The sequence below is a fragment of the Lathamus discolor genome, chromosome 6, assembly GCF_037157495.1.
Source record: "Lathamus discolor isolate bLatDis1 chromosome 6, bLatDis1.hap1, whole genome shotgun sequence".
NCBI classification, from domain to species: domain Eukaryota; kingdom Metazoa; phylum Chordata; class Aves; order Psittaciformes; family Psittacidae; genus Lathamus; species Lathamus discolor.
The window spans coordinates 57,333,071-57,359,069 of NC_088889.1; the positions used below are offsets into that span (position 1 = coordinate 57,333,071).

The 25,999-nt window shown below is 38.7% G+C and overlaps 1 protein-coding gene across 2 annotated transcripts; it reads left to right on the plus strand.

Annotated features, from left to right (window-relative positions):
- The first annotated feature begins 540 nt into the window (after nucleotides 1-540).
- Nucleotides 541-23,858, plus strand: COPB1 (COPI coat complex subunit beta 1). 2 transcript variants are annotated; one of them, XM_065682960.1, is made up of 23 exons: nucleotides 541-671; nucleotides 2,971-3,069; nucleotides 3,757-3,908; nucleotides 4,609-4,838; nucleotides 6,159-6,328; nucleotides 7,014-7,128; nucleotides 7,803-7,895; nucleotides 8,424-8,561; nucleotides 9,623-9,742; nucleotides 10,181-10,288; nucleotides 10,383-10,529; nucleotides 10,957-11,102; nucleotides 12,110-12,206; nucleotides 12,728-12,888; nucleotides 15,075-15,195; nucleotides 15,577-15,804; nucleotides 15,979-16,158; nucleotides 17,209-17,353; nucleotides 18,932-19,051; nucleotides 19,499-19,644; nucleotides 20,853-20,942; nucleotides 21,745-21,900; nucleotides 23,527-23,858. In XM_065682960.1, the coding sequence occupies exons 3-23, from the start codon at nucleotides 3,818-3,820 to the stop codon at nucleotides 23,584-23,586; spliced, it is 2,862 nt and encodes a 953-aa protein (XP_065539032.1). In that variant the 5' UTR covers nucleotides 541-671; nucleotides 2,971-3,069; nucleotides 3,757-3,817; the 3' UTR covers nucleotides 23,587-23,858. The 2 variants fall into 2 exon arrangements, with proteins under 2 accessions (XP_065539032.1, XP_065539031.1); XM_065682959.1 differs by lacking the exon at nucleotides 2,971-3,069.
- The last annotated feature ends 2,141 nt before the right edge of the window (nucleotides 23,859-25,999 follow it).

A 25,999-nucleotide genomic window follows, 5' to 3' on the forward strand; every position in this document is an offset into this window, starting at 1 on the left:
AACCCCAAACCCAAACAAAAACGCCAAATGAAAACGTGCAACCCAAACACCTAGCACTCACACCTTGTGTTTATTAATAAAGCACGGTCCTGTTTTGAACAGGCTTTAAAACAGGCTGTAGATTGGGTTTTAAGCATTAGATATCTTACTATTACTTTCCCCTTTTATATTTTCCTGCTGTTATTTTTCTATTTGTTTATTATTTTGCTATGTATTTCCCCCCTTATTTTTATTTTTCCCCATTAGTGGAAATAACTAAACTATTAATTTTCTCCGCATTTATTCCCCCCCAATTTATCTGTATTTATTTGTCCATCCCTCAGTGTGTGCGTTTCTCGCATCCCTCCCCGCACGAGGGAAAAACCCGCCCTGCCGCCCCGCAACGTAAGCGTGACGTTAGAGGCGGAAGCCCCGCCTCCCGCCTTCGTGGCCGTCCGGCGTCCACCTCTTCCCTGCCCGTACGGCACCGCGAAAGGGGCGGGGCCTCCGCCGGAGGCCCCGCCCCTTTCGCGGTGCCGTACGGGCGAGAGGCGTGTCCCGCTGGGGCCGCCGTACTATCGATGTGGCCTCGGAAGGAGTGGCTCCACGTCAGCTATCGCCGGAGCGGGAGCGCCGCGGGCAGAGCTCCGCACCGGGCCTGAGTCGACCGGGCCGGGCCGCTTCACCTCCGGGTAGGGAGCCTTGCGCCTGAAGAGCAGCGGGGCCGTGCGATGCATGGCGAGCAGTGAGCCATGGCGGTGTCGCCGCCCCATGGGGCCCGCAGGCCCGAGGCCTCACTGCCCCGGCGGCATCTTCGTGGGGGTTCCCCCTGAGGGGAGCCCCCGGCGCCATGGACAGGGGACGTGGGGCTGTGGTGTGATAGGCCGCTGAATTTCCTCAGGGCGGTGGCAGGCAAACGGCAGCATGAAATGTTTTAGCTCATAGCTAAAAACGCTACGCGTTTTGAGCAAAAAATATTCGCCCGGAAAGCTAAGGGAAATGTCGCCAAGCTAGCGATAAGTTTACTGGGGATTTTTTAATAAGCGCTTTATTGTAATAAACGTTCATATATTGTAGGTGGTGCATCAATGAAATGCTGCTTTTTCAGGCGGTTGGTTTGTAAGGTATCCCCATTCATAAGGCTCCCCTGGGTGTAGCAGGCGAGGCTTTGTGTCCTCCTGAGTAACTTTGAATTTCCTTCTACAAATAACTCGGAAGTTTTGTTGCTGGAGAAGCAGCACGTACTTCTGTGTCTGGGGATTCTCTGTAAGAGAGAAACCGTGGTTTCGGGGCTGGCACCGTGCAAGGAGGAAGACTCGGTGGTGCTTCTTCCTGCCAAGTCTCCCAGCTCAGCATTTGTGTGGAGTTGTTTTTCACTGCTGCTCTTCCGAGCCTAAAACACACTCACGTTTTCATGCTTCAGAGACCTTTTCAGCTGGGATTTTGGAGAGGATTTCTGCAGCTGATATCTGTATACAAAAAAAACTACCTGGTCTACTTTTTGCAATGATCTGCGTTATGTCCTGTGTGAGTCATCATTAGAGATGAAGGTGCTAGCTGCAAGACTTTGGGGCAGGAGCTGGGGGTAGCAGTATGGAAAAAGCATGCAAAATGCTGCTGCTGAGGCAAGAAAGCTCTTATATTTCTAAGAATGAGCAGGAATCCTTTCTGTAGATACTGGTAAGCAACAGCTTGAAGGATCTAGTCTTTAAAAATACAGAATTCATAACAGAAAGGAGGTGTTGTATTTAGGTTGTGGATTGCTTCGGGGCTTTTTAATTGTATTGCAAGAACTTTGGGGTAGTTGTTGTGGTGATATTTTAGTTGTGTTGTTTTGCTGTGTAGAGTCTATGGCCCAAGTTAGCACAACTTGCCTGCTCTCTGTTCTGCCTGAGGTTCTCTATGTGCCCGTATGATGAGAAAACAGACTTTATACCCAGTACCAGGTTGTGTAGGTCCTCAAGTGTTCATTCAAATGCTGCAACTCTGTCTCACTTTCCCTCTCCTTCCTCAGAGCTGTTTGTGGGGCAGTGCTTTTAACCAGGCTGGGAATGGGCATTTGTTCGTCTGTCGGATTTTGTTTTCCTTACTGCTTCAAAAAAAAGGTAGGGAGTGGAGAGTTTACAGTGTTTGTATCTTAAAAGTTGTCTACACAGGTTAAAGAAGTGTTTTGAGGTGGAAGCTGGTGTCCCCAGACAATGACTTCTTGAACTGGTATGTTACTGAATGCTTTATGTCAGGCAGGTATGGCCCTGCTCAGGACCATTGAACTTAGCAGACAAATGATGTGCAGTGAAAGCATAGCCTTGAGTTGGAGAGTTCCGGAGTTCAGTGTTCTCACCTTTACGTACATCACAACCTTTGCTGGGGATAATTTTGTTCAGTTCTGTTGGCTGTGTTGTTAGTCATATTAATTATATAAACCATGCATGCTTTTACACAATAGGACAAGAGATAATGACCTCAAGCTGAGCCAAGGGAGGTTTAGACTGGATATTAGGAGAAATTTCTTCACCAAGAGAGTAATCAGGTATTGGAACAGGCTGCCCAGGGAAGCTGTGGAATCGCTGTCCTTGGAAGTGTTCAAAACCAGTGTAGCTGAGGCCCTTAGTGATGGCCTGGGCAGTCCTGGAGTTAAGGCTGGACTTGATGATCTTAAAGGTCTTTTCCAACCTCATTGATTCTATGATTCTATGAATAATTGGCTGCTGTCTAGTATCATAATTTAAAGTAAGAAGACATCTTTCTTGTTTTAATGATTTGTTAAATTCATTCTAAGAGTCCCAGAAAATTAACAGCAATAAAGTAACTTTTTTGTAAATTTCTTGACACTTTTTCTACAGGAAAACACAAATTTGCACATTTAATAAAGTATCAGTTTTCTGTACTCTTCTTGGCAGTATGGTATCATAATTTTAATTGAGCAAACTCAAACTTTAGGATTTTTTTTTTTACAAAAGAAATGTAATAAAAAAATTGATTTAATCCTAGATGTCTGTTATATATGGAAGAAACAAACATGAGAATGAGGGCTGAGTGTAATTGCCAATTCTGTTACCTGAACTATCAGCCACACGGCAGCTTTGATAGGTTTGTAACGTCTCATACTTTGTCACCATAAAAATGCTTACTGTTCTCAGTAGTGTCTAGAGGAGCAGTTGGACAGTAGAGTTGAGCTGATCCTTGTCTTGGCACGTAGAAGGGCAGTGCTGCTTCCCTCTCCACCATGTTGACTTTTCTCCCATCCTTGGCTTCTGCTCTGTTGGATCTTGTGCTCATCTTCAAAGCTTCCTTTATAAGCTGATTCAATTTGTTAAACAAGTAAAGTATTCCTTTTTTGGGGGGGAGGAAGGAGGCTGGGAGTGTGTTTTTTCTTTGTTTCTTAGCTGATTTTGCAGCTTTTGCCAGTTCTTGTGGAGAGGCACAGCCTACAGGGAAAGTAGTGGGAATATATAGCCAGAATGAGGGGGAGAGTAGATAAAGGAAAAGCTGCTGCATCTGTTCAGCTGCAGTCAGCTACATGTGTTGTCTCTGACTGTGCTGTAAGTATTGAAAAGTTTTCTTTCATTACCTTTTTCCTTTAGGAAATGTCACACTCTTCATTGTTTGATATTAACAAGATTTTTGTGTAACAGAAAATTGAGAAGGCTTTTGAATGTGGCTTCTTGAGAAACCCAGCAGTTCCTTCAAATCATTAAGTGGGCTGCAAAAACATTTTTGTGTGTCTGTTAATAAAACCTGTTAACTTTGGGATGGCTTTGTTTGCTTCTTTTTTAGGTTGTTTGTTATTTGTGTCAAAATAAGTCTTCCATTGAGAAAACTTCTGTAACCAAGAACCATGACTGCTGCAGAGAATGTGTGTTACACGTTAATCAATGTTCCCATGGATTCAGAACCACCTTCTGAAATCAGCTTAAAGAATGACCTAGGCAAGTAATGGACAAAAATTTGAAGGATACTCCTTCTTACCTGAATTATTCTCACATTCTCTCATTGTGCCTTTTCTAGAGCACTGTTTACATTTTTTAAACTCAAACAAGTGAATTTCATGTTTATTTTGTTCTGTTTGCCTTTTTTTTTTTTTTGTTTAATGTATATATTCCTCTGTTTTTGTTTTTAGGAACTTCATGTTATTTATCTGATGTGTTTTAGTTTTGTGGTTTGTTTGGTTTTCCCTCGGTGCAAACATTTGAAATCTTATTCTGTCTTTCTGTTTGAGATAATACCTATTTGGGCTAAGGCAGATTTAAGTAATGATAAGCAACAAGTTGACTTACCACTTGTTCAATGCACAGCTGTATTTTGCAGGCAGAAATGTCAGTGTTAGTATTTATTATATATATGACATCAGAGGTCATTGTAGTATCCTAGTATAAAAGGCTGTTTAAATTTAAGCATTGAAACAGCCATGAAATTCATTGAACTTGGAAAATCCCAATATGTGAATCCTAGAATGGACTCCATTCTCATTATTTAAATATCTCTTGCTTCCTCTTTATAATTTTAATAGAAGTAAGGGTGTGAAAACTCCCCTTCAGAAGGGGTTTGTCTTTCCTGACACTGAAGATCAGTATTGCTATTAAACTGTGACATGTTAACTCTCCTGATTTAATTTTTTTCCTCCTCTAGAAAAAGGAGATGTCAAGTTGAAGACGGAGGCCTTGAAGAAAGTAATCATTATGATTCTGAATGGTGAAAAACTCCCTGGGCTTCTGATGACCATTATACGTTTTGTACTGCCTCTCCAAGATCATACCATCAAAAAACTGCTGCTTGTTTTTTGGGAGATAGTGCCAAAGACCACTCCAGATGGCAGGCTTTTGCAAGAAATGATTCTTGTGTGTGATGCTTACAGGAAGGTACCCGATTGCTTATTTCATTGCTTATGTTCCTATACTGGATCTTTATAGAAACTATATAATTTTGTGCTATTTAAGAAATAGAAAATGGTTTATGCTCAGCATTTTCTTCCTAATTGTTATGTCTTAGTGGATAATTGTAGATAACCAGCATACCTACTATCAAGGTTTTTTCATGTGTGCTTTTACTATTACAAAAACAAAACAAAAATTGTAACAAAAAATTAGTGCTCTTAATTTCCAAGTCAGTGAACCTCAAAGATGAGGGGTAACCTAATTACCATCTTGTCATGGTTTAACCCCAGTCAGTAACTCAGAACCACACAGCCACTCGGTCAGTACCCCCCTGCCCTTCCTCCTCCTGCTCCTGGAGAGATGGGGAGGAGAATTGAAAGAATGTAACTCCCACGGGTTGAGATAAGAACAGCTCAGTAACTAAGGTATAACACAAACCACTGCTGCTACCACCAATAACCGTAATGATAAGGGAAATAAGAAGGGGGGAGAATACAGCCGCTCGCCACCCGCTGACCAACACCCAGCCCAACCGAGCAGTGATCCAGCCTTTCTGGGTAACTGCCCCCAGTTTATATAGTGGGCATGATGTGCTGTGGTATGGAATACCTCTTTGGTTAGTTTGGGTCAGGTGTCCTGTCTCTGCTTCCTCCCGGCTTCCCCTCCTCCCTGGCAGAGCCTGAGACTCAGACAGTCCTTGGTCAGAGTAAACATTACTGAGCAGCAACTAAAAACATCGGTGTTATCAGCGCTGTTCCCAGGCTGAAAGTCAGAACACAGCACTGCACCAGCTACTAAGAAGGAGAAAAATGACTGCTGCTGCTGAACCCAGGACACATCTTCATAGTATCCTGGGACAAGCCATGGGTCATAAAAGGACACTTTTTGGAATAAGTTCATACTGGTATGTTTGGGACACTCCTTCACAAAGATAAGGCCCTTCAGCTTCTTTTGGAATGGGTTAGAAGCAGATGGACTAATATACACTAGAGGTTAGTATCCAGTGTGCAGGAATGCCTGCGGGGTGAGCTTTCACAGCTGTAGTAATCAGGGGAAAACATATAGAGTGCAGGAAGAATTCCATAGTCTTGTAAGTTTGCCACAAGAAAATACATGGTTTTACATATTGTGAGGCAGCAGTGTTTTAAGAAGATATTTCATGAGAAGACAGATGATAAGGTGTCGCGAATGTTGGTAACTTGTACTATGGGAAGGCTGAGTGTGGGGAAGGCTAGCAAGTGCATTCATCTGAGCTTAACAATTTGAACAGTCTGGCATTTCAAGTATGTTTCTTGTTGATTTTAGGATCTTCAGCACCCAAATGAGTTTATCCGAGGCTCTACTCTCCGTTTCCTTTGTAAGCTGAAAGAAGCAGAACTGTTGGAGCCTTTGATGCCTGCCATTCGTGCGTGTCTAGAACACCGCCACAGCTACGTGCGCAGAAATGCAGTTCTTGCTATTTACACGATTTATAGGTAAATGCCAGAAACCATGTGAAGTCATGGATGCAGAAGACCAAGTCTAGCTTCAGTGACCTGGATAGTTGTTGAAATCTCATAAATGCTTATCAGTCACCGGGTGTGGTGTTTGGTGTTTTAGTGTTTTGTTGTTTTTTTTGGTTTGGTGGTTTTTGTTTTGTTTTATTTTTTTCAGTTTGCTTGCTTTTTCTCCTTATCCAATGGACTTGTTTGGAAAAAGTTGCTTTCTCAAGTATGACTGAGGTCCTTATATTGCAGGTTAATTTGTATGGAAAAAAGCCTTTCTTAATGATATAAACATAATTCCTAGGATCCACTGACCACAATCATTAATATAGAAAAATCCTTGCAAGAATATGCATATATAAATCTACTTGAAGTGAGACATTCTTCATGTGCCGCAGTTACATACTAAACATTATTGCAGTTGTTACCTGAACAGTGTGACTGTTACTATTAAATGGAAATCACTGCTGGGGTAATGTCTTAGCTGTCTTGATAACAAACAGTGTAAAGCTCCTTGAGTCTGTTCAGTTTCACGTAGCTACACAAAAGCTATGTATCACAGTTTCACACTTCCTGACTTTCTTTAAGCGCTTGTCATTAGGGTATGCCTTTAAGCCATGGGTTCTGCTCCCTAATAGTAAATCTTTTCTCTTTTTTTTTTTTTTTTTTTTTTAAGAAATTTTGAACATCTTATACCAGATGCTCCTGAACTGATTCATGATTTCTTGGTGAATGAGAAAGATGCAAGCTGCAAAAGAAATGCATTTATGATGCTAATTCATGCAGATCAGGTAGGGACACATCCTCAAACTCTTTTGGTTTAAATACTTCAGAACGTGCTTGGTAATCAGCCTGTATTTTGTTGGTAGTATAAACTATTTGTGTTCATAAAAACCCGACTATGGTACTGTTAACCTATTTGTGGGATTTTCGGTAACTGAAAAAGTTAAAGTAAGTCTTTGTGCTGTCTTAATTTGAAAGGAGAATTACTGTATTGGGCGAACAAACGTGTTGGTGCTGACAACTGCAATTTGTTTTGCCAAGTGAGCTGAACCAGACTGTGAAAAGTGCTCCATTACCTACTGTTTTATGGCTTTTGTAATCACATGAGAAAGAAACAGCAATTCCTATTTAGTGTTCTGGGTTATTTGCTCTACAAGCAATTGCCCTGTGTGCCCTATTACTGTTAGTTTTGTCTGTCTTTTTGCCACCTATAGACAGAGTGGATTAATTTGCTCTTCAGGTTTACAATGTTTTCGTAAATCGCTTTAAATGTCATATTGAAGGGGTGAGTATATGTTGGTTTGTATTTTGATTTTTAAAATGTTTTGATTTAAAATATAGCTCTGTGAGGAAACTCGGAATAGTTTAGAATAATTTGTCTTTTATTACTCAGAATATTTTAGAATAATTTGTCTTTTATTACTCAGAATATTTTAGAATAATTTGTCTTTTATTTGTATAGGATCGAGCCTTGGATTATTTGAGTACCTGTATTGACCAAGTCCAGACATTTGGTGACATACTGCAATTGGTTATTGTTGAACTAATTTATAAGGTAAAACGGAAATGTTGTGGAATGTTTAAAATAACTATACCCGTTAAATTCTTAGACTGCTTTTTAAAAGGGATAGAACATTGCTGGAAAAGTCATTATGGCTAGATGTAGTCCATGTCGGGAGTATGTCATTGTTTAGTAAAGCTAAATAAGTTTTGTCTCTTGAAACAATAAACTGCTCAAGTGTGCACGGTATAGAACAGTGTCTCACCTGATTTGCTCTCATGTTGGCTGTATATTATCAGACTGTTCTTCTTGGACATGAGCAGGGCAGCTGTTACAGAAACTAGTGCAGGCTATGCCCTTCCTTTTGGTCTATGATTTTAAGACTTTGTAGCATTGCACAGACCATCAATAATAAGCTTCTTAATAGCTTTTGTAATTATATTTTTGCAATTTCCTATCCCCAGAAAAGGTTCTCACCTTTTGCTTAATTTTCACCCTGTTGTAAGATAATGGAACAGTTAATCTGTACAGTTGCTTTTTTCTTGTTTCCTTATGTGCCACCTATGTATTGTTCTCATGTAGGTCTGTCATGCAAATCCATCAGAGAGAGCTCGATTTATTCGCTGCATCTACAACTTGCTGCAATCATCGAGTCCCGCAGTGAAGTATGAAGCTGCAGGTACTCTTGTTACACTCTCCAGTGCACCAACAGCAATCAAGGTATAAAAATAATATTTTCAGATCTTTCAGTAGCTTTTAGTGCACTGGAATGAATACCATATGTTGTATGTTGATACTGTGAAAGAGTGAATGCTTTAGTAATATGGGTATTGAACACTTCACATGTGAAATGCTATCTTAAGATACCTCTTAAAATTGGTCACAAAAGGAGACTGAGACTATATTTGTCAGACCTTCAGATTGTGTCACTTTGGTAAAGAACAAGCTTGAATACTGTGCAAACTGTTGTACAGTGGTGTACACTTGCAAACAGGTGGAACTAACCTGTAGTCTTCTTGGCATACTTAGCAAGGCAGACTGAAGCTGAAGATTTGCTGATACCGAATGGCTTTCCTTACTCATAAACATCACTCTTTCCAGAGCAGGGTGGAAGCACAAAGCAATGAAGATTTGTATTGATTACTGACTGACCTTGCTTTCTTAGATTTATGTTGGTACAGGTAGTTATTTGAGATCACACAGAAATTTTGAACTTGTATAAAATTTCAAAAATAAAACATGAAGGTCTAAAAATTAGACCTTTTTCTTTTTTTTTTTTTTTCCCTATACTAAGAGCATTGTAAATAGTAATTTGAAAAGGAGGATTATTAATTCCAACATTCTCACTTTTGCATGGTCCTTTTTATTGGGCAGGAATATTGTATAGAAGCTGTCATTAAACCAACGCCTAGATAGGCTAAAAGTGGCAACTGTTTTATATTAGTTTTCATGCCCTGCTCTGTACTTAAGAGATGACCCAAAGCATGGCAGGAAATTTGTCTCTTTATTGCTTTCTTTGAATTTGAAACCAAGTCTTGTGTATTGTGAGCTGATGCCATTGTGAGCCTTCCTGTGTACTTTTTGTAATGTGGTGGTGGAATCGGTGTTTGCAGTGGACCGGGAAGTTTTGAAGTCTGTTCTCAAGTTCATTTCTGTGCCAACACTTCAAGCAGTTGCTTTAATAGCAGTGTAGAGGGTGTCTTTTTCCTGAATTTCTCTTGGAAACTTGCTAGTTTCTCCTCTTGATAACTTAAAAAATGTTTTGATCCTTTTAATTTTAGGCAGCGGCCCAATGCTACATAGATTTGATTATTAAAGAAAGTGATAATAATGTGAAACTAATTGTTTTGGATCGGTTGATTGAATTAAAGGAGCATCCCTCACATGAACGAGTGTTACAGGTATGTGAGCTCTTTTCCTCTAAGCTTATTAAATGCTTTTCTTTCCTAAATGAAAACTTCTGGGTGTTGTGATGTATGGCAAAATGTACTTCTAAAGTTTAAATCTTCTGTTAATATGGTTTTGGTAAAAACATATTGGATGGATTTTTATGTTTATGACTTGATTCTTTTATTGTCCCTGTAACAATTAACAATGGCAAATGCTGTCTTGATTGTGAGCCTTAATGGTGTAGCTTGCAGGGTAAGACTTGTATGTAACTGTAGAATGTGTTAAATGAACGCTGTGAAGTGCCTAATGCTTAGTATACCTTGCTTGTTAGTCAGAAGATGATATATTACGTATCTGGAACGGCTTTGAAAATCAGGACTGAAAATTAGAATTGTATGAAGGAAGTTATTTAAAGTAACAGAGTAGTTACAATTTGGTTACTGTTTCAGGATCTAGTTATGGACATCCTGAGGGTGTTGAGTACCCCAGATCTAGAGGTGCGCAAAAAAACCCTTCAACTGGCTCTGGACCTCGTCTCTTCAAGAAATGTGGAGGAGGTAAAATATGTGTTACTTCTGTTTCATTATACTGGGTTTTTAGTCTTTGAAAAAATATGGGACTGTCTTCAATTTTACTTGATCTTTTCTGCAGCTTGTGATTGTTCTGAAGAAGGAAGTGATTAAAACTAATAATGTGACAGAGCATGAAGATACAGACAAGTATAGGCAGCTGCTTGTTCGTACACTCCATTCCTGCAGCGTTCGGTTTCCAGATATGGCTGCAAATGTTATTCCAGTGGTATGCGAATGTTTAATTATATTGTCATTAAATTTATCTAGCTATACCCAAAACCTCAAAGAATAACTGAAACTGAGGTGTTTCTAATAGTAGCCTCACACAAAGCAATACTATTTTTAATCCATAAAGAAATACAGGACTTTTAATGCTGTAGTGTTATCTTCTGAGACTTTATGTTGAAATATTTTTCAAGAACACAAGCCGAAGAGTACCTTTACTTAAAAGTGCAGTAATTCATATCATTAGAAAAAACAATTTGGGGATTATGATAATTGGAAGTTGTTTGGAATGTACTTAAGGATGTTTGACTTCAGCTTTGTTTAATGGGAGATATAAAGCTTTAATTTTCTGGATCTAGAAGGAAAATACTGTGGTATAAACTTAGCTGTGCTGTTGTCTGTGCTCATGTTCACTCTTTTTGTGCTAGCTGATGGAGTTCCTTAGTGATAACAATGAAGCAGCAGCTGCTGATGTCTTGGAGTTTGTGCGGGAAGCGATCCAGAGATTTGATAACCTCAGACCTCTTATTGTTGAGAAGATGCTTGAAGTCTTTCATGCTATAAAATCTGTCAAGTGAGTCCAAAATATGTATCAAACAGACATCAGAGCACCCTGTAGCACACTTATATTGAATATATATTGTCATTAAATATGTACCAAAATCCTTGCAACCCACACACAAAGAAGAATAACTGAAGCTGAGATATTTTGGGGGTTGATGATTTCTAGGTACAGCTTCCTTCTTGCCTACTTGTACAACAGATATATCGGGCATTTATTGCATTGAATGCAAAAAATACTACTTCTTTTTAATTTTATGATGCGATTGATAATTATATTTCCATTTGCTGAAAGATAGTAGAGTTGCTGAAAGCCAACTTTCAGGTGGTGTATTTGCTAAAATAGAGTTATTAAGGGATTAGTGTGGCAGGAAATTGCACTTGTAGGCAAGTGTAGATACTTCCTGTACATCTGTTAGAAAATTTAATGTAGACTGGGCTTTGCAATCTGCAGAACTTCTTTGGTACCTTGCAGGACTATAAAATTTGGTTTTCTGATGGATCTGTAAAGATTAAGTCATATGAGAACTTCTCTGTATGAACACAGCACTCTGCCATTTTTCCAATACACAGGAAATTCTGAATCCTATCTCCATTGTTGCCTAATTAAGTGGGAGAAAAAAATAGAAGCTTTGCCAGTTTTCCCCCTAATCTTCACTTATTTCTTGGTTTTTATTTTCTCCTGCATGAAGGAAAAAGTAGTTTGTCTTAGTTAACTGGAGAAGTTAGATCTGACTTGATTCACATACCTTGATTGATTCTGCATTCAATAGTTACTAAGATTAGCACAGATGAGAATAAATTTGTAGGAGAGAATTTGTCACTTGATGCACTTGTTCATTACTACTCAGTTTACTAAGGCTGAAAGGATGATTGCTTTTGATCAAACTTGCTTTTTATCAGTCATGTGCTTCTGAACTTGTCAGGACTGGCCTTTACCACCTGACCAGAAACCACTTCCCTTGATGGTAGTTTGAGCATATCATGAAAGCATGACTTACGTTACTGTTCTTGTTTTAGGATTTATCGGGGAGCTCTGTGGATCCTTGGAGAGTATTGCAGCACAAAGGAAGATATACAAAGTGTAATGACAGAAGTTCGCAGATCACTTGGAGAGGTGCATTTACTTTGTTACACGTGGTGTTTTTTCTTAATGTTGTGCAGTGTGTATTCCAAGAAAAAAACATTTTTAAAAGCTCAAGATGTGACAGGGTTTTGAGCACTTGCGATACATAATGGTGTGTGCACAAGAAATCTGTAAAAATTAAGGTTTTGCATTCACTATTAATTTTTTTAAGTAGCTTACCTGTAGCTAGCGTTTACTGAGAGAAGAGAAGCTCCTTGTTTCAGAAAATTCTGGCAGCTTTAAATGCAACTCATTTGTATGCACTGACAAAGGAATAGTGCTTTAAGTCTGGGTTCTGAGATCCAAGATGGGAGCTTTGTTGCATGTGTAGGAGCCTTCTGTGTATATTTCAACATCTGCCTTTCTCTTCAAATTCTTTTAAGACTATTAAACTGTAAGTGACCTTTTATCTATAAAAGCCTTAACAATGCAGATAAATTTTACTGAAACCATCTTTAGAGCAAAAATATTTTGTATTTTAGTTGTAACAGTTGTTTCATGTTCATCTCTAGATCCCAATTGTAGAATCTGAAATCAAGAAAGAAACTGGTGAGCTAAAACCTGAAGAAGAGGTGTCTGTGGGTCCAGCCCAAAAACTGGTGACAGAGATGGGCACTTACGCAACACAGAGTGCTCTCAGTAGTTCCCGACCTGCCAAAAAGGAAGAAGACAGGTATTGTATTTAAGATTTCATAGTTTATTCTTTATAGTTTATGTACAAAGTCCATCATAATTTTAATTGAATGCGAAGATGTTGCCTTTAGATTAAAACCCTTTTTTCCTTAGTAACACACTATTTAAGACATGATATAGTTTATTGGTAGCTAGAACAATTGCTCTGTTTCCTTAATTACTGCAAGTGAACTACTTCATCTTGACTAGTCATTATGATCTCAGAGCTACAATGAAATTGTTATACATTACACTTTTCACTTCACCCCTATTCTGTGTAGAAGTGGCTGTGTGACTTGTGAATGTATCTGGAAAATTCCTTCTGGAGGAGGGGCAAAAAAGACTTTCTGAGACTGTTCAAACTTGTTTCGTTTATGCAGTATGGATGTTAAGGTAGGAAAATGGATTGGATTTGGAGAAGGCTGAGGTTCTTAATGACTTTTTGCCTCAGTTTTCACTGGCAAATGCTCTGACCACAACACCTAAGACTTGGAAGGCAGATGCAGGGACCGTGAGAATGAAGACCTTGGGCCCACTGTAGGAGAGGATCTGATCTGAGACCATCTGAAGAACCTGAATGTGCACAAGTCCATGAGACCTGATGGAATCCATCCATGGGTCCTGAAGGAGCTGGCGAATGAAGTTGCTGATCCACTGTCCATCATATTTGAAAGATCATGGCAGTCAGGTGAAGTTCCCGACGACTGGAAAAAGGGAAATATAACCCCCATTTTCAAGAGGGGGAAATGGATGACCCAGGGAACTACAGACCAGTCAGTCTCACCTCTGTGCCTGGCAAAATTTGGAGCAGATTCTCCTGGAAGGCATGTTAAGGCAGATGAAAAACAACAAGGTGCTTGGTGACAGCCAGCATGGCTTCACTAAGGGGAAATCCTGCCTGACCAATGTGGTGGCCTTCTATGATGGGGCTACGGAACTGATGGACAGGGGTAGAGCAGTTGATGTCATCTACCTGGACTTGTGCAAAGCATTTGACACTGTCCCACATGACATCCTTCTCTCTAAATTGGAGAGACATCAATTTGATGGATGGACCACTCGGTGGATAAAGAACTGGCTGGATGGCTGCACACAAAGAGTTGTGGTCAATGGCTCAATGTCCAGCTGGAGACCGGTAACGAGTGGTGTCCCTCAGGGATCGGTGTTGGGACCGGTCTTGTTCAACATCTTTGTCAGTGACATGGACAGTGGGATTGAGAGCCCCCTCAGCAAGTTTGACGATGATACCAAGCTGTGTGGTTCGGTTGATATGCTGGAGGGAAGGAATGCCATCCAGAGGGACCTTGACACGCTTGTAAGGTGGGCTGATGCCAACCTTATGAAGTTTAACCATGCCAAGTGCAAGGTCCTACACCTGGGTTGGAGCAATGCCAGGCACAGCTACAGGTTGGGCAAAGAAGAGATTCAGAGCAGCCCTGCAGAGAAGGACTTGGGCGTGCTGGTTGATGAGAAAATGAACATGAGCCAGCTTCAGTGTGCGCTCGCAGCCCAGAAAGCCAACCGTATCCTGGGCTGCATCAAAAGGAGTGTGACCAGCAGGTCGAAGGAGCTGATCCTGCCCCTCTACTCTGCTCTTGTGAGACCTCACCTGGAGTATTGTGTGCAGTTCTGGTGTCCTCAACATAAAAAGGACATGGAACTGTTGGAACAAGTCCAGAGGAGGGCCAGGAGGATGATCAGGGGACTGGAGCACCTCTCGTATGAAGATAGGCTGAGGAAGTTGGGGCTGCTCATCCTGGAGAAGAGAAGGCTGCGTGGGGACCTCATAGCAGCCTTCCAATATCTGAAGGGGGGCTATATGGATGTTGAGGAGGGAGTCTTCATTAGGGACTGTAGTGACAGGACAAGGGGTAACTTGTTAGAACTTAGACAGGGGAAGTTTGATTGGATATAAGGAAAGAAGTTGTTTACTGTTAGGGTGGTGAGGCACTGGAATGGGTTCTCCAGGGAAGCTGTGAATGCTCCCTCCCTGGGAGTGTTCAAGGCCAGGTTGGATGAGGCCTTGGGCGACATGGTTTAGTGTGAGGCATCCCTGCCAATGGCAGGGGGGTTGAAACTTAATGATCTTAAGGTTCTTTCCAACCCTAACTATTCTACGATTCTAAAATAAGTAGGGTGAAGACTATCATCCAGAGCTATTTTTATGGTTATTATTTGTCTTTGCAGACCTCCATTACGAGGATTCCTGCTCGATGGTGATTTCTTTGTTGCAGCTTCCCTTGCTACAACTTTAACTAAGATTGCTTTACGATATGTATCTTTAGTTCAGGAAAAGAAGAAACAAAATGTAAGTCATTTATTCTGTGTTTTCACTTTAGTTGCAGACCATCTGGTTGTTGCCTCTTTTCTTTTAAACAGATGCAAAATGTGTTAAGTCCAAAGTGAAGTGCCAGTTACATGATTGGAAAATGATGAAATTTTGGGTCATGAAGAGGGTCTACTGCTTTCCAGCCGCTCTATGTAGAGAGTCTACTATTTAGAGAGTCTACAAATCATGCTGCTTGGTTTCTAGATAGCAAGTAGTAAAAAAAAAATAAGTAATCTGATAATATATTTAATGATTTTATTAATTGTGCACCTTTCTGTAAATAAGAAATAAACATTTCTGTAAAGCTATATAAAATGCAATAACCTCCTTCCATTCTCTTCCATTTGTCCTCCTTCTCAGTCCTTTATTGCTGAAGCTATGCTGCTGATGGCCACTATTCTCCATTTGGGAAAGTCTTCTCTTCCCAAGAAGCCAATTACAGATGATGATGTGGATCGTATTTCCCTGTGCCTGAAAGTTTTATCAGAATGTTCTCCTCTCATGAATGATATTTTCAACAAAGAATGCAGGCAGTCCCTCTCTCATATGCTGTCAGCCAAGCTAGAGGAGGAGAAACTTTCTCAGAAGGTGAGCCGCTATGAGCGTGTAACCAGAAACACTTTCTATGTTTGTATTTCTTTTTTTATGGATGTTAACATCTAAGCTGGTCCCAGAAATGTCACCATTTGACATTATTTGACTGTGTTTCTGTGCTAAGGGATGGAATTCATACTGAATTCTTGGGTATCTCTCTTCCTGCAGAAAGAATCTGAGAAGAGGAATGTGACGGTTCAGCCAGATGATCCCATTTCCTTCATGCAGCTTACTGCTAAAAATGAAATGAGCTCAAAAGAAGACCAGTTTCAGCTTAGCCTTCTTGCTGCAATGGGAAACACACAGAGGAAAGAGGCTGCTGATCCTCTTGCATCCAAACTTAATAAGGTGAAGTCGGTGTTTTCATTACGTACGCTTGTGCTGTTTGGATCAGCTTTGGGAATCACAGGCTGGAACTGCTGAACCAGGCTATGCTGGTTGATGGGAAAGGTATTTCCTGGTTAGGATAAGGTAAAAAAGAAAACCCCTTCTGCTTAAAGTTGTTACCCTCTTCTTGTGGGAGAGGAAGAATAAAGAGGAGACTTGAAGAGTGCTGAGTTCATGGGATATGGAGGCGAAATTAAGATTATTGGCTGAAGAGTCCAGTAAAGCTCAGGGAAGAGAGCAGGGATGTCACAAGTGATTAACATCTGCCTTTCTTTGCTTGCCATATCCTACTATGCCTACTCCATCCTTGTCTCAATTTTTGTACCTTTTTTTGCTGCTGGTTACCAGGACCTGCAGAGAAGGTCCGAAGAAAGTAAATTTTTCAATGCATTGATTAAAAATTAACTCACAAGACTTTAAACCTCAGACTTTTTTTCTTTTCAAGTCTGGATTAATTCTTTTTACTGTTTGAAGTTACCTGTTCATTTTAAGTCATCAGTTCTTTATGCTGATGATCTTTTTAAGAATAAATGGCATTACAGTCCATGTTTTAGGAACTCACGTGTATTCAGTTGAGAATACCATGTCATCTGGGAAGACTATAATTGTGGAATGCACACAAGAGGACATATGAAGGAAGGATGCAGTTAAAATTTATTTGTCTGAATAATATGGACAGTCACTGTATAAATTGGTGAGATGTTTACTTTGGAAGACTTACGCATGAACTTTAGGTTTCCTAACTATCACAACTTCTTTAGATACTATTTTCTAGATGAAACTTGTGATTGTATTCAGTGTTGGTTTTTTTCCAATTTCCTTTTTATTTTTTTTCTTACTAGTAAATTAGTCTGAAATTAAAAGCTCTGTGCACACCTGCTTGGTTTGGAGGCTCAAGTTAAAAAGTAATGGATTTGATTGCACTTCATTTTTATTTTTTGTTATTGTTTGAAATGATTCCATGTTTTGAACTGGTTTAAGAGAAGTACCATAAACTCATTTCTCTCGCAGGTTACTCAACTGACAGGTTTCTCAGATCCTGTCTATGCAGAGGCATATGTCCACGTCAATCAATATGACATTGTGCTGGATGTGCTTGTGGTCAACCAGACCAGTGACACTCTGCAGAACTGCACGCTAGAACTAGCCACACTAGGTAAGGAGTGCTGGTGGAAACAAAGCAGCCGTTGAGCAGCAGTGAGCTGCTGGACATTGGCACCCAGTTGTAAGGAGTGTCTGAAATAAATAATCATGAGTTTATGTCAGTTAGTAGCCATTTTGAAAGGACGGTTTTGAAGGCCTTCAATAGTTTTTTTTTATTCCAGGAAGAGTTGTTTTCCATTGGCATTGACAATACTGTCTCATGATATAAACCGTAATCAATTTGGTGTTTTTTTTGTTTTGTTTTATTTGTCTTTTTTGGTTTGGTTGGTTGGGTTTTTTGTGATTTGTTTGTGTATTTTTTCTTTTCTACTGGAAAAGTAGCATTTCACTTCCCCTCTTTGCTGAAATATGGGCAGGGTTTTTTTTGTGGGTTCTTTTTTTTTTAGTTGTTGTTTATTTGTTTTTGTTTGGGTTTTTTTTTTTTAAATATACTTATTCTCTATTCTGCTGTTAGCATTGAGCAAGAGGACAAAATCCAAACTGGTGTGGAGCAAATGTCAGGCAAGAGAAAGCCATCTACCCTAAGGTTTTTCTTGCACTCAGCCTAAAGGACTTAAATACTGCATTTACACAGCTGAAACCGTTCCATGTACCAACAGCTTCATTAACTTCTTTTGGAGGAGGGACTGGAGCAGATAATTCAAGAACAGTAATGAGTTTTGTATTAGCTGGCCTCTGTCTTGGCAGTCAAGAGTTGAAATATGTTTGCAACATGCTAGGAGAATGCATGTTAAATGATTTTAGTTGATGTAAATATGACTGGAGTGGCGTAAACTTCCTCCTAATCTTCTGTAAATCATTTGATCAGACTAATAATGGAGATAAATAAAAATATATTAATATGTTGAATTTTTCTGTTTATCAGCTCTGTGAAGTGGAATTTTGTGTTTCCCAGTTGGTGTCTTCAGAGATACTGCAAAAACCAACAGGAAATCACTTCTGTGTATAGAGCTGATGCTGTTCATGCTGTGTTCTCAAATTGCACAGCTTAATAGAACTAAGGAGTCTTTTACAATTTCTTGCTCAAGGATTAAGAAAAATAAATCTCTTGCTGTTTCCTGAGAGCAATTACATTCCAAGCTGGGGTGATACTTGACCTGTTTATAAATAGCTTAGTGCGTGTAATACTGGACGTTGAACTTTGGTTTTGAGACACTTGACTACAGGACTAGTAACTATGATGATGTCAGTGATTAAAACACAAGGTAGAATTAACCATTTCCCAATTGTTAGAAAGGTAATGCTAGACTTAATCTGAAGCCCATTTAAGTCAGTAATTGCATTTGTTTTCAGTGGGGGTTGGGTGAATGTGCTTGTATTTTTAACTGAAGTTTTTAATGTAAATGATTTTTGTCTTGCAGGTAGCAAACTGTAGCAAACAACCAACCAAAAAAAAAATTCCAAATCAGCTGATCCCTTTATGGTGGTGTCTAGCACAACTCTGTAGACACTAGAACTTAATGGCAAGAAAGTAAAAAAATGTCGTTCCAAAAGCTGAACTCATTGTGAATTGTTAATTCTTTTAACTGTTAATGTTCCCCGATCCCCATCTCCCAATTTCTTTTCACAGGTGACTTGAAACTTGTGGAAAAACCATCTCCTCTGACACTTGCTCCACATGATTTTGCAAACATTAAAGCTAATGTCAAAGTGGCTTCAACAGAAAATGGAATAATTTTTGGTAATGTTGGTAAGTAAACAGTTCATTTTGCAAAATTAACATTAATGTGTAGCATTTTGTAACTGAGCTAAAAAATAATTAACACACTTCATACTGGGAGAGGAAATTAAGTGGTCTACAATGAATATTTTATGCTTATTTGATATAAAAAAAATTAATAATTATATTGCTTCTACTTAAATGTAGTAGAACATACTGCCTTTAGATTGCTTGTCAGAATGATACTTGAGCCCTGGTCTCTGAATTGGAAATACGCTAGGCAGCCATGCCTGAAAGGCCAATACACTTAACTCAAAGCTCTGTAGCAACTGGGTGAAGCACTTGAAGAGGACATAGGTCACCAATGAGGTGGAGCAAGTGTTGACTGTTCTTAACTGGCAGGTGGTAAGCGAGCTATCTTATTAAGTGTAAATTCACTTTTTTAAGCATTAAAGTGGTTTGTGTCTTGTATTGCAGTGTATGATGTCTCTGGAGCAGCCAGCGACAGAAACTGCGTGGTTCTCAGTGATATTCACATTGACATCATGGATTACATCCAGCCTGCTTCTTGTACGGATGCGGAGTTCAGACAGATGTGGGCTGAATTTGAGTGGGAAAACAAAGTTAGTTTTCAAAACATACGTTTTGTATGTTGTTTGGGTTTATGTTGATGTTCATTGTTAGTTCTGCTTCTTGTTCTACATCAGCTCATTGTATCAACATTATCTCTTGGGATACAGACCTCTTCCAACATCCTCACTGTATCTTGGCCTCAAGTAACTTACTCTTGTATTGCTATCTTACCTCTTTCACAAGCCTAATGGTGCAATAACTAGTTTTTTGGGTTTCTTTTACAAAAGAAGTATGTGCATTGAGCCTTACCTCCTTTATGGAAGGCGTCCAAATTGTCTAGTGATTACTGTGTATTTTGGCTCAAAGGTGAGATAGCAGTATGTACAAGTTTGTGCTGAGACTGCAGAATTACTCATACTGCTAAGCCTCTCTGGTTCTGAATTACATTGTGTTTTTTGTTTCGTGACTTTACAATACAGCTGTAGCACACAGTTATAGATGCTATGTAAGATCAACAAAATGGTGGGTACTCTTAATATTAGGGGGTGGTCAAACTGTAAGGGAAATACTTTGTACAACAGAGCAGCATAATTTAAGACTAGAGTAGAAACGTTAAAACAGAATGGGAGATATTTTACACAAACTGTAGCCTAGTTTGCTACAAGTATTTAAGTGTACTCACTTGAGACTAGATTTAAAACTAAAAAAAGAGGAAACTTATGAACAATAAATTTTAATTCATGTTATGTAAAGCCTTATTACTTTGTAAACTACTCCTAAAAAATGTCGTAAAAAGCAGTTAAAACAAGACCACAAAATTGAATATGAGAAAGCTAAGGCAGACCAGAGAGCTTTGTTCTAGAAGAGGAAGATTAAAGTAATTTCTCTCACTGGTTAAAAGCAAGCTTTTGGACTAGATAACCACTTTTTCTTGTTCTGGCAGTGTGTAAACTGTACTCAGTCAAGAAGTCCAATATTTGCTGTAGGGAGACTACATGTTCATCAGAGTACCATTCACCTAATACATCTTGGAAACCATGGGAATAACATGAAATTCTCATTCTTTAACAAGTGGATGGCAGGATGTGAAGACTTTGTGTGATGCCATCACATAATGGGAAGTGCAGCTAGCTTACTGATTATGGCAATCCTCAAGGAAAAATGTAGCGGTAGTCTTCTTTATAGAGCCCTGAAGATATAGTTTCAGAAATGCCTGAGCTGCTAATTGAAGTAATTGCCATTTTTTATCTTCTTGAAGGTTACAGTGAATACAAATATCATTGATCTAAATGAATACTTACAGCACATACTGAAGTCAACCAATATGAAATGCCTGACTCCAGAGAAGGTGAGCTATTTCCTTGGAGACTTTTAAACACCCTTTTTAGTTTGTGTGCTTTATTGTTTAATTTGTTTAGCATTTGTTAGGAATATTATTAACAGATACTTGCTTACAGTGTGAAATAGTACATATACTTCAGATTTTTTAAATCAGTGGTCTGAAATGAGTGAAAGCAAATTAATATCAAAAGTTTGTGTTGCTTAATCAGTAGCTATTTCTTGCCCGGTTAGAAAATGCCTGATTTAATTCATAGTATTTAAGCTGTAGTATGGATTTGGTGGGACCATCTGTTTTTATAAAGGTTTTTCCAGTAGCTCCAGGTTCCTTCCTTCCTCTGTCAAAATTTACATTTCTTTTGCTCTTTTTTGCCTTTTTGTTGTAAAGCAAAAAATACATACAAGACATACATGTTGTAAAAGCAAAAAATATATACAAAAAATACATACAATACTATTTGCTATCAAGATAGAACCTGTATAATATCTATTAGTTAATATATATGTAAAGTAGCCAAAATAAGTGTAGAGCTATTAGTACTATTTAGCGGCTTTACCATTTTGCTCTTTGTTAAATCAGACCATAAAATTCCGTCCTACCTTTGCTTGATGAATGGATTGTGTATCTTCCCATATTAATTTCATAGAAAGGCCACCACTGCTTCCTATCGCATGATTCTTAACATTTCACAATATGTTGCATGTGAAGTTTAAACATTGTATACTGATATCTGCCTAGCTAACCTAGGATGAATTAAAATGTGTTTAGAAGATTTTGGCTTTTCTAAAGAGTTCAAATCTACTTTCCATAGGCACTTTCTGGTTATTGTGGTTTCATGGCGGCCAATCTTTATGCACGTTCCATATTTGGAGAAGATGCACTTGCAAATGTCAGCATTGAAAAGCCAATTCATCTTGGACCAGAGGCACCTGTCACTGGTCACATACGAATCCGTGCAAAGAGTCAGGTAAGACGGTGTATATTTACAGTGCTGTTTTGCATTGTCATTTTCAAGAAATTGTATTAAGCACTCTAAAAATTTGCAAATTCTGGGTAGACTCACTGAATGGTTTGGGTTGGAAGGGACCTTAAAGATCATTTAGTTCCAACTCCCCTGCAGTAGGCAGGGACACCTTCCACTAGACCAGGTTGCTCCAAGCCTCATCCAACCTGGCCTTGAACGCTGCCAGGGGTAGGGCAGGCACAGCTTCTCTGGGCAGCCAGTCTCTCACCTGCACAGTAAAGAACTTCTTCCTAATACCTAATCTAAATCTGATTTGTCTTAATTTTAAAGCCATTACCCTTTTTATATCACTACCTGCTCATGTAAAAAGTCCCTCTCCAGATTTCTTATAGGCCCCTTTTAGGTACTGGAGTGGTGTATGTTAGTTGCTAGTACTAGGTTAATGGGAAAATTTTCGGGGAAGATGAGTAAAGAACTTTAGCCTTTGTTTTAAAGCTGTCTGACACAGGTTTTGTGAGGAAAGAATGTATTTCTAATAGCTGTAATCATACCCTAAACACATGTAATAGGTTTGGGTTGTGGTTTTTGTTTTTTTCTTCCATCTCGCAGTGCATAATCATAAAATAGGCCTTTGGGCAAAGATTTCCTCGTTTTATCTATAGTGCTACAAGTGGGATGTTAGGTTTTATTTGCTTTTAAATAAAGACCAAGTGCTCCCCAGGGTTCCATAATCCATTTCCTATGAAGTTACACTTTTCAGTTTCACCCAAGGAAATGGTATGCATGTCATTACTGTTCACTGGTTATTTTTAAAACAACAAACCCAAAGTTTTTCAGTAGGATTATTTTCTGTAGATACATCTGTGAGTCTGCTTTGGATTTCAGAGCTACTACCTTCCAACTAAAAAAAAAAAGTACAAGATTTGTTTAATAGAAAACCCCAGTGTATCAATACCTGCGAATATTTACATTCAAAGAAATCATTTAGTTTGTGTGATGTTACTGTATAAAGATTTTGGAATTGTTTAAATTAATGTTTCCAGTATGTTTACACTGTCACTTTTATATAAGACTGCATTCAGTTACATATGCCAGCGTGGTTTCATTGAAACCGTTCTGCTTTTGATTACGTGGATTTATTAATGCAGTTTTTTCTGACATTTTTTCAGTTTCTATGCAATGTTAATGTAGTTGTGCGATTAAATTATTTTCTATAGCTGTAGTGCATTGAATGCTAGTATCAGCACTGACGCTTTCAACAGCAGAATTCCAGCAACTGGGCCAACAGCTGTGATTTCTGCAGTGGCAGCATAGTTTCAATTGGGAAGTCAAAAGATGTATTTTTGTTGTTGTTGCTGTTCTTCTACCTTTGGTATGGATAACAAATTTAGCAGTTGCTAGCTCATTTAAGCTTCATTGTTTCAGCTTTATGTATGGATCTAGTCTTTATCTAGTGCTAAGAAAGTATGTAATAAATATAGACAATTAAATGAACAGTTAGAAATAGTTTAATTTCTATGCCACTAACTTCCTTGACTAAATTTCTGTGCATGGATCTTCCATTTTAATATAGGTAAGATAAAGTTGCTTTGAACTGTGTCATGAATGTCTTCTTTCTTTTCCTTACAGGGAATGGCCCTGAGTCTTGGAGATAAGATCAATCTGTCTCAGAAGAAAACAAGTTTATAAATTTTACTTTGGTTTTTTGGGTCTTTTACAATTTAACCTTAGGTATGTGGCTTTTGGGATCCAGAACATCTTATATTCTTCAATGTTCTGTAACTGTAGAAGCCAAGCTTTTGAGCTAAAAGCATTCCAGCAGATAATTTATAGTTCTCCATGATTGATACTGAGCAGAATTTTAAATCTCAAGGTTTTTTTTTCATTGTCCTGGAAGTCATGTATTCTTTGTCTCTAATATATACTGATGCTTACAGTACAATAAACAAATTATGCCAGTACTGTTTTATCTGTAAATTATATAATATCTTTATTATTTGATCACTGTTGAATATCTGGCCAGGGATATTTTGTTACTCTAAGAACATGGGAGTGTGTAATAGCTTAAGTGTTTACAGTAATGACTAGGCCTGAATTTGTATGAACATGTGATTAGGACTCTTAAAATACCCTATACCTAGGAGAATATATATTTTGACAACTAAATGAAAAGCTATTCTAGATGGTTTGGTTAGTAATGTAATCACTTTGTTTGGACAAGCTTGTAATATCAGAAGAGATTGTCAAAATTCAGCTCTTTCCAGCAAGTAGTAGAACATTAAGCCTTGTTTCTGAAATACTTTCCTAACAGTGTTATCATGAGTAACGTAACATTGCTGCCGGTATTATCATTTTGTAGTCAGTACAGAAAAGACAGCCAAGGGCAATATTAAAGCTGTAGCATCTTAAGCAGTATTTTCAGTTAATGCAGACATTAGCCACATGTAAGCTCAGGAAGGAAGGATTTTGACTGGTTATGATTTTCCAGTGAATTGAATCAAGTGGAGGAATTCTGGAAAAGGAGGAATTGTGAGTGAAGGTCAGGTCAGAATGTGGAAGTGAGTTAATTCCATTTGGTTACTAAATGTCACACAAATTAGCAGTAGATTAAAGCATACAACCCTTTCATTGAAAATACTTTTAGCTGAATTTGCTAAGCATTAATTCTAACTTTGTTACATTTTTGCAAGCAAGGAGTTCTACAGAAGAGTATACAGAGCCAACAATACTCTTTCAGTTGGCATAAAGTCCTATTGCTGAAGTTGAAGGGCTGTGTACTGCTCCAGTAGGACAGAAGAAAACTGAGTTAGTATCCTAAGTAGCTGATTCCCAAAACGTTTAAGGCCTCAGTGATGAAAATACGTATCTTCCACACTGAATAAGCACAGAAAGGAGAAGTGTAAATTCTGAGATGAAAAAGTTTAGGCTGCTGTTATATCTGCTAAAGGAGTGTCCCAGAAGTAAAATGCAAAACCTGAGCTAATAAGTGACATTCATATAAATATTTCATTACCTGTTACTTCCACTACTGCTTTTTTGCCAACTGACTTTGGTCTGTTCTTATAAGCATTAAGTTCATGAATTGTTCCAATCCTGTTCTTAAGCTTAGGTGCTAAAAGGAAATAGTTTCTCCACAGTAAAAAAAAAAAAAAAAGGGGGCAGATCTGTCAACAGCTAAAACTGATGCAGATGTACAATTCTGAATTTTTAGTGCATAAAAATCATTAACTGCATAAAAGTCTGCTAGCAGTAGTTATATTTTTAAGCCATTAGCCATCAAAGCCATGCTGTGTCTGGCAGTACTGAAGTCTGCATTACTGTACTCCACTGTGCGCACCTCAAGTACAGACAAGCCTGTATACTTGCTAAGGCTCCTTTGTTAAATATTCTAGATTCAGAATGTGTGACTTTCCAAAGCTATGGTGTGTTTATTTTACTGTTTTCTCATAGGCATACAGCTCATGCTTGTTACATACAATAAGAAAAAAGGAAGGGTCTTAAATAAGCAAGGCTGTTTCCATGAGATTGAGCAGAGAAAACTCCCTTTAAAGTAGCTTCTGAAGGTTCTGATTGTCTTGTGTACTTCTGTGAGCACTGAGTGTGGTGGTGACGGTTGTAGTAATGCGTTTCAGGTATAAATAGTAGATGCTGTTGACACTAAGTATTATGACTGATTTTTAAAACCTTCACCTGCCATAGTGATGGGTTTCCAGCTGTTGTACTCAAGTAGATGTTAGAGACAGGAAGTAAAGTAGCACAACATAGTTTTGCTGTGTGACTTGTTTTGGTTTTCATCTTTTGAAATCCCTTTTGATTCTGCCATTATTTTGGTTTTTAATGAAAGCTCCATCCAACTTTTACATCATGATGCCAGCAGGAGCTGAAGCTCTGGATATGCAGGTCTGCCTTGATAATGAAGTTATCTCTGTATGATCTCACGAGAGTATTGCGTTTCTGTGAAGTTATGCCAGGTTCACAGGACTGTAACAGAGTTAATCAGATTGTGATCTTAAGTGTTCAGTACTTAATTTGGGGTGGAGGGGTGGGTAATGGGAGAGAAGCATAGGAGAATGTTGTGTGTGTTCTGATTCAATGGGTATTA